The sequence below is a fragment of the Frankliniella occidentalis genome, unplaced genomic scaffold, assembly GCF_000697945.3.
Source record: "Frankliniella occidentalis isolate FOCC.00 unplaced genomic scaffold, Focc_3.1 Scaffold13, whole genome shotgun sequence".
Lineage (NCBI taxonomy): Eukaryota > Metazoa > Arthropoda > Insecta > Thysanoptera > Thripidae > Frankliniella > Frankliniella occidentalis.
In genome coordinates this window covers 2,639,575-2,647,186 of record NW_026267143.1, presented here as the reverse complement: position 1 = coordinate 2,647,186, position 7,612 = coordinate 2,639,575, and the positions used below count along the sequence as shown (strand labels likewise).

At 51.1% G+C, this 7,612-nt stretch overlaps 2 protein-coding genes across 3 annotated transcripts in view; both read left to right on the top strand.

The window, feature by feature from the left end:
- The window catches only part of LOC113211103 (forkhead box protein L2-like), a 27,049-nt gene that overhangs the window by 7,944 nt on the left and 11,493 nt on the right, over window positions 1-7,612 (top strand). The window lies entirely within an intron of this gene.
- On the top strand, window positions 1,703-3,391 carry LOC127748790 (uncharacterized). The gene is made up of 2 exons (XM_052263665.1): window positions 1,703-3,229; window positions 3,319-3,391. Exons 1-2 carry the CDS (start codon window positions 2,839-2,841, stop codon window positions 3,321-3,323), a joined length of 396 nt encoding a protein of 131 aa, XP_052119625.1. The 5' UTR covers window positions 1,703-2,838; the 3' UTR covers window positions 3,324-3,391.

The following is a 7,612-nucleotide window of genomic DNA, read 5'->3' as shown; positions in this document are numbered from 1 at the left end:
GGAGTGACTTGTTACCGCCCGCCGCCATGGGGCGCCCGCTCCGAAATGCTCTCGCACCACTCAACCCCGTGATTATCTAGGCTATTGTCTAGGACATTGTTGAGCCTTGTGAAGTAAAGGGTACAAAGTTATTCATTCACAGAAAGGAAAACGTATCAAATACTATAGTTATAATCTATCATAAAAGTCATCGGGACTTTCAAAACCTCTACCGTTCAAAAAATACTAGACCGTCTTTGGTCCGTTTTCGATCTGAAAGGGAATCTTTCACTCAACAAACCAACTGATAAGGAAGCCAAGAAAATTTTTCACAAATTTTGATCGCCCTGATAACATGATTTAGTCATGTTGATGAGGGTATGAACTAAATACTTTGCAACGTTACGAACAATTTTCGTTCTTGGTATTGCAAAGAAATTGTTCGTATTGCAAAACGATTGTTTGTAAGGCTAGATAGTCTGAAAAACAATCGGTTTGCATTACGAACTATTTGTTCGTAAGCTTACGAACATTTAGTTCGTAATACAACGCTTCAAAATCCTTCGTTAAGCTACGAACGTTTTGGTTTGCATTACGAACCTATTGTTCGTAAGCAATTTACAGTGATATTTGCCTGATAATATTTTGATTTAACTGATTGATCAAATGTTTAGATGGCTTCAGGGAGTAAATTTTCATAGATTCAACACTCTTTTGGTTATAAGGACAAATGACTTTTCTTAGTGTGTGCACCAGTGCACTGGAAACGCAAGTGTGTGCATGTCGCACATTTGTAGGTGAGTGAATATCCATACGTACACTTAGGGTGGTAAACCTGTGAATTTTCCAGGAACAATTCACACGTTGACCACGTTTAGTTGTGCGAGAGTTTGGCTGTGCCCTGTTGGAGCAAATGCGTACTCCAGGTCGCGCACACAGATGTGCGGGCGGGTTGCCTTCACGGGGCTATACGGCGCCACGGATAGAGATGATCAGGCTGATCAGGCAAACCTGTTCGCACCCGCTGCATCCAAGCAAGTACCCAACCCTATGTCCTTCGGCCTGCGGGTACTAAGTGCGAACAAGTAGCTACCAGACTGTTTTTATTACACTTTATGGACATGCCCATAAAGTGTAATAAAAACAGTTCGGTATTATTTCACACACATTGATGTAAAACAATTACCTTTTAGACATTCCCTCTTGTGGTCTGTCTCTACCCGAAGGTAAAAGTTCCCAATTTTGATAAATATTGCCAGTCCTCGTTGTTTCGTACAACCCTGTAGCCTTTGCGAGCTTAAGGCCTCTCGAATCAAGGGCACAAGGAAGAGGAGGAGGGGGCATGAAACAAGTGGAGGTGTTAGTAATGGAGTCGCGTTCGCGTTCGCCTCGGCTGCAGCACGCTTTACTCTCAATTCCTTTTTCATTACTGGAGCGCCTTCCTTCCGAGAAATAATATCGCCACCAGCAAGGCGTCAACTCACAAAGGCGTGGCGTGGAACGGGCCTTACGAGAGGGGGGGGGGCGTTAAGGCACCGCCAGCAGCCGGGGCAGGAGCGCGAGCGCGACATCCAGCCGACTCAATTCTTACTTCACCACTTACAGTGTGCATTGCACACTTACAGTGTGCATGGCATGCACACGTTATCTACAGTGTGCATTGCATGCACACGTTTTTACTATGCCCTTATGGAGAAGACATACGGGCAGAACTTTGAAGACCTCAAGCTGCAGCTTAAGGGCCGTGTCATTCCCCTTAGCGCCCCCGCCAAGCCATGCAAGGAGAAGGAAGAACCCGAGGTCGACACGAACTTCATGTTCATGAAGATGGTCACATTGGACATGGCGCCGGGCGACCTGAAGAGATTCCTCGCATACGAGCTGGCGTCCATGCCCCCGGCGCTGTTCGACAAGGGCCTAATGAGGCACAACAAGAAGGCGTCCCTCATGAGGAGGTTCAGGCCGGGAGAGCAGGACGCCGACGACAGCCTGTTCGAGGAGCCGCACGGCGAGGCACTGTCTGGGACTTCCCTCCCCACGAAGACTGTACTGGACGGGGGCCACTTGCTGCACGCGGTGGCGTGGCCCCGTCACGGCGGGGGGAAGGAGCCCACCTACGCAGATTTGTGTCAGAGGTACGTCCAGTTCGTCTCGAAGTACACCAACCCCACTGTTGTGTTTGACGGGTACGATTCGAGCTGGAGTACCAAGTGGGAGATTCAACAACGCCGTGCGGCAAACAAAAAGCCCTGTGCCATGTTTAATGGAAACCTCGAAGACGTCATCAGCCCTGCCTACAGCCGTGAGGGCTTCCTGTCCAGCGCCCAGAACAAGACCAACCTCATCTCTTTTCTCACAACGGAACTGAGGGGCGCCGGCGTGGAGGTCAAGCAGTCCCGGGCAGACGCAGACCACTTGATTGCGGCGACTGCAATAGAATACGACAAGACAGAGCCGCATGTCACAGTTATCGCCCGTGACACTGACATCGTGGCCATATTGATTGCTAATGCCACAGATGACACGGGCATAACTGTGACAAAGCCCGGGACTCAAACCACGGCTGACGAGGTGTTCAACATTCGAGCCATCCGTCGACACCTCGCTAGGCAGGGCTTACTTAAGTGCGTGCTGTTCGGCCATGCCATGTCAGGGTGTGACACCACCTCTGCAATCCACATGAAGGGGAAGTTGACGCTCTGGGACACCCTGAAGAAGAGCCAGGCCCTCCGGCGACTGGCAGAGCTGTTCAATGACCCTCATGCGGACCGAGGAGACATTGCAGAGGCAGGAGAAAAGATTATGATGTCTCTATATTCCAGCGAGCGTGTCTCCTCCGGTCAGTGAGTGGTGCACACCATGGATGACCTGCGCGAAGTACTGTACCGCGAGCGGACAGAGAAGACTAAGCTGCCGGACCTGTCAACTCTTCCGTGTACGTCCGACGCGGCCGCACAGCACTGCTACCGAGTGTACCTGCAGGTGCAGCAGTGGTTGGGGAATGACCTGGACCCAACTGCGTGGGGCTGGAGGGCAGAGAACGGCACACTCACGCCCATCCCCACCACAAAGCCAGCGGTGCCACCCGAGCTGCAGAGCAGACTGTCCTGCAAATGCTCGCCGCAGGGGTGTGGGGTCAGGTGCCCCTGCAGGAAGCGCGGAGACGTCTGCGGCCCCTGGTGTGCAAAGTGCAAGGGTGAGACTTGCACCAACACCATCGAGGGCCCGGAGGACTGGGGAACTCTCCTAGGTAAGCACATCACCAAGCGAAAAATGTGTTATATTTTCGTCTGATGTACAACTTTCTAACTATCTCAAGATATTCCCTTATTATTACAGACTGAGAGGTCTACCCGGAAATCCAGGAGAGAAAAAAATCCCAACATTAAGAGTAAAGTTGCCCATCAGATGCCAATAGGTATGACTGTTTAACAGTACTGTAATTTTCATTACTGGATACTGGACAAAAATTAACATGTCATTTTTGTTTTCAGCCATTTCTCCCTTGTGAACGTAATTAGTTTCAAACGTACGACAACATTAGATTGTACTAGCCGGCCACAGGTAAGACATCAGACAGACGGTATTTGTTTCTCTACCACGCAACAGTACATTACAACTGACAATAATATTTTCCAGATTTTCGCCAGTTTGAACTTTGCGCGCCGCAACGGGGAGGTGTTTGTGAGAGCGCCGAGCAGTCGGTCCTCGTCGCTCTCGCGTGCTGGGGTAGGAGGCAGAGAGAGAGCGACGCACGGCCTGCGCGCCGTCCGGAGGCGACCGGCCTGGCGGAGTGGAGGGGGAAGCGGCCGAGCCGTGCCCGCACCGGCCCGCAGCAGCGGCGGAGCCGCGCGCCGCCACGACAGCTGTTCACATTTCGAACAATTTCTCCCAAACGGAACGTCCGATCAAGAATCTAAAAACAGCGTCGGCGAGTAGAAGAATGGCGCAACATCATTTACTGAAGGCAAATTTAGTGCCCTGCGGCTCGTTTGGCCGCAATGGCAGTGTGAAGAAGGCGGTCAAAATCGCATTTTTGTTTAAAGCCAATTATCATTAATAAATAATTGTTTTTTCGCACTTCTGAAACTGCTGATCTGTTCGCCTGTTCTTTCCGATCATTTTGATGCTAAGTTCGACCCGATACGATGAATAGTTATTGTACAGCAGCCCGAAAACTAGAACCGTGCAGTTACGTCCTTTTTGCCCGATATCTCAGGAAGCTCAGGGTCTAGATAGCGGACGGAAAATTTACGTTACTCAGCACAAGAAACTCTATCCGTGTACAAAAATACAGCTTTATATGAATTTTTTCAGGGTAAAAACCTTGGTTTCCTGGGCTAATCCAGCCGACTCAATTCTTACTTCACCACTTACAGTGTGCATTGCACACTTACAGTGTGCATTGCACACTTACAGTGTGCATTGCACACTTACAGTGTGCATGGCATGCACACGTTATCTACAGTGTGCATTGCATGCACACGTTTTTACTATTTCCTTTGAGACGGATAACTTTCGAAAAACGATGACATTTTCAGTTTCCTCTTGAAAAGAGCTTTCAAACGAGCTACCATGTGATAGGGTTCAAATCGACCTGTACTAAAATTGCGAAAGTCTTCCGGATATTTTGGTTACCTTAACCAAGTTATGGTACAGCGATATATACGAAGGGAGGGGATGGTACGTCGCAGCGTCCACAATAATTGTTGCCTTGTGTGTCGTGACCGCCTGGTGGGGGCCGATACACTGTAATAGGGTATTCCGCTGTAAAACAGTCGGAACCCAAAGACGAAAAGCATGACTGCCGAACCTCTTCCCTCCTGAACGCTGATTGGTCGACGATGACGTCAGTGTCAGTCAACCAATGAGCGCGCAGGAGGAAACGGATTGAGCAGTCATGCTTTTCCTCTGTACGTTCCTGTTTTCCTGCAGCGGAATACCCTACTTACAAAGGGATGTCTCAAATGTGTACGCCAAAAGGCGTATGCTACAGGATCCCAAGGGACATTAGGCGTCTTTTGACTTTTAATACATCTTTTGGCGTATATATTCTAGACGTCTTTGCCCATACAACTCCCGCGGCACAGACCCATAGCTTTGAGCATGCAGGTGCGTGAGGGTGTACGTACAGGACGTGAGCGCCTTTCACAGTACATCTGCTGTGCTGTGGGAATGGTATGGGTAAAGATGTCTAGAATCTGTTCGCCAAAAGATGTTTCAAAAGTAAACGCCAAATGTCGCTCGAGATCCTGTAGCATACGCCTTTTCGCGTAGCCATTTGAGACAACCCAAATTACAGTGTAGTTGCAGAGTCTGGGAGGGAGCTTGTTTATTTAGCACCAAAAACAACGGACGGCTGCTTTGTGAAACAGGATTCATAAAGAATCGGAGGCGGGGGCCTGGCGAACAGTGAGAGGGGGGTGATGAGGTTGGCACGGGGCAAGGGTGGGCCAACAGATTATATTGTACTCGCGGGATCACGCACAATAAATCCTTATCAACTTCTGTATGCGTGCTACTGTTGTCAATAATTTTTATACATAGTCATGTTTTTTAGGTTGTTTTTTTTAGAACGAAATGCTTGTTTGTCTGTAATTATACCGAATTATGCACAAGAACTTCAGGGTGGGTGATCTGCCGATGATCTGCGCCGTCCTCTTTCTCTGGCTACACACACGGTAAAAACGACGTCCTCGTTTTCATAGCGTTCTAGAAACAATTAAGACTTCTTCATGCATTTCTTCAAAAAGACGGCCAAACCCGTCTTGACATCATTAAGGGCGTCGTTTTTGTTGTGCAAGGCTTGTGCCGAGGGGTCCCCCACTTCCAAAATGGGTGTACAATGATTTGGCGAGTTGGCGAGTTGCCGCGAGTAGGGCGCGAGTTGGGATCAATTTTTAGAGAGTTTTGCGCGATTTTGGCGCGAGTTTTCGCGAGTCGAACGCGAGTTGGGCGCGAGTTAGGCGCAGGCTAGTGTATAACGAATTGGCGAATGGGGGACCCCTCGGCTCATGCTGGGCGGTCCGGAGCTTCAACAAAGGTTCAACAAGGGTTCAGCAAGGGTTATAACGACTTCATAAGCGAACTGGAGCCACCCGGGGTCACGCAGTTAGGTCGGTCCGACGGGACAGACATTATTGCAGCCCTGCTCAGCCTGGACCATCGCCTCAACCCCGCGGCCGCCAGCTCACAGGGTATTTTAAAAACACACTTCAGTGACGCCGCCTGGTTAATCCTCCTCGTTTCTCTACATCGCGGGGATGAGTCTCGACTTTGTATCTCTCGCGTTCGCCCCTCCCCCTCCCTCCCCTTCCCTCTGGCCCCACTTCCGCACGGCGGACAGGTCCTCTTGGCAGGGGTAGCCACGCTCATGAGGAACTCAGCCTCAGTCTCTGCGGCGCGACACAGGCCTGTGCCGGGCCGGCGCAGCCAGCGGGTCGTTGGTCCGCGGCTAGGCCCTCTACGTGCTCAACGGCTGTTCTGGGCGGCACGAGCCTCTGGCGTGCCTCTGGCGCGCCTCTGGCCCTCGTGCGACAGGAGCGGGACGGGAGCCGGCGCTGGTTCGACTCCCCGCCCAACCCGGCCAAAATTACCAGCAGTCACACCAAGTCCCTGCCACCAACGACTGCGAAGGGGCCGGGGGCGCAGCGCGGGGCCGAGCGGGGCCGCCTCGCCTCTCATGCGTCGCCTTGCGAGTTCGTAAAAATAAAGAGTCGTTTTGTCAGCTCCATACGTGAGTCAGCAAACCGTGCGCTGGTTAGCAAGGGAGGGGCAGGGCGTGGTGGAGCCGGCTGCTGTGCTACCCGCAGGCCGCAGGGCCCCGCCCGCCCCGTAGCGCCCTCACGCCTCCCCTACGCCTCCCCGCCCCGCACCGTCGGACCTTCCCTCCCGGCAGGCCTAAAGGCAGGCCGGCTTCCTGTTCGCGCATGATTTATGATCCGTGCAACAGTCCACTGCCGTCCAGCAGCGCTGAGTTCGTTGTTGTAAAGTTCCCCGCTGCGTGCCCGGGCGTGCCCCTCAAGTGCCGAGAAGTGCCCCGGTTGTGCCTCCGTTGAAGTTCCTCAACTTTAAATAATAGGGCCATGACGACTGCGCTCCGGTGTTCAGTGTTCCGAGATTAAACACCCACCAGGGTCGCATGGGTTGGTCAGATGCTAAACCTCTGCGAAAAAAATGTTCGTACATGTACGATACAGTTTGCATTTTGTCTGTTCAAAATGTGTCGTACATGTTCAACCTTCCTCCAAGCTCCCACTGTTTCTAGACATTCAATATCAAGTCGATACGGAGTGCCTGCACGGAAAAAATGGATTTGTCATCACAACCAAACTTGCCACAACCGAGAAATTGATCAAACGCGTGATAACTGATAAATAAGCTGTCGCAACAAAAATCTTGGGTCTCACAACCTACGTTCAGTTTGATAGAGTCGACGACAAACTCGTGAGCTCCACCAAATGATTTGGGCTAGATGCATGCATCTGACATGCATGTCACAACAGAATTCTTCGTTCAAACACACATTGTCGTTATTCACCACAGTTGTGCGTGTGAGTTGTCAAAAGTTGGTTCTTGCAACTAACATTGTGTGCAGCAGTAGTCAATATTCGTTCTTCGCACCAACACAGGT

Excerpts from the sequence above, each read along its gene's own strand:
- LOC127748790 (XM_052263665.1), top strand. The coding sequence starts at position 2,839 with ATGGATGACCTGCGCGAAGTACTGTACCGCGAGCGGACAGAGAAGACT.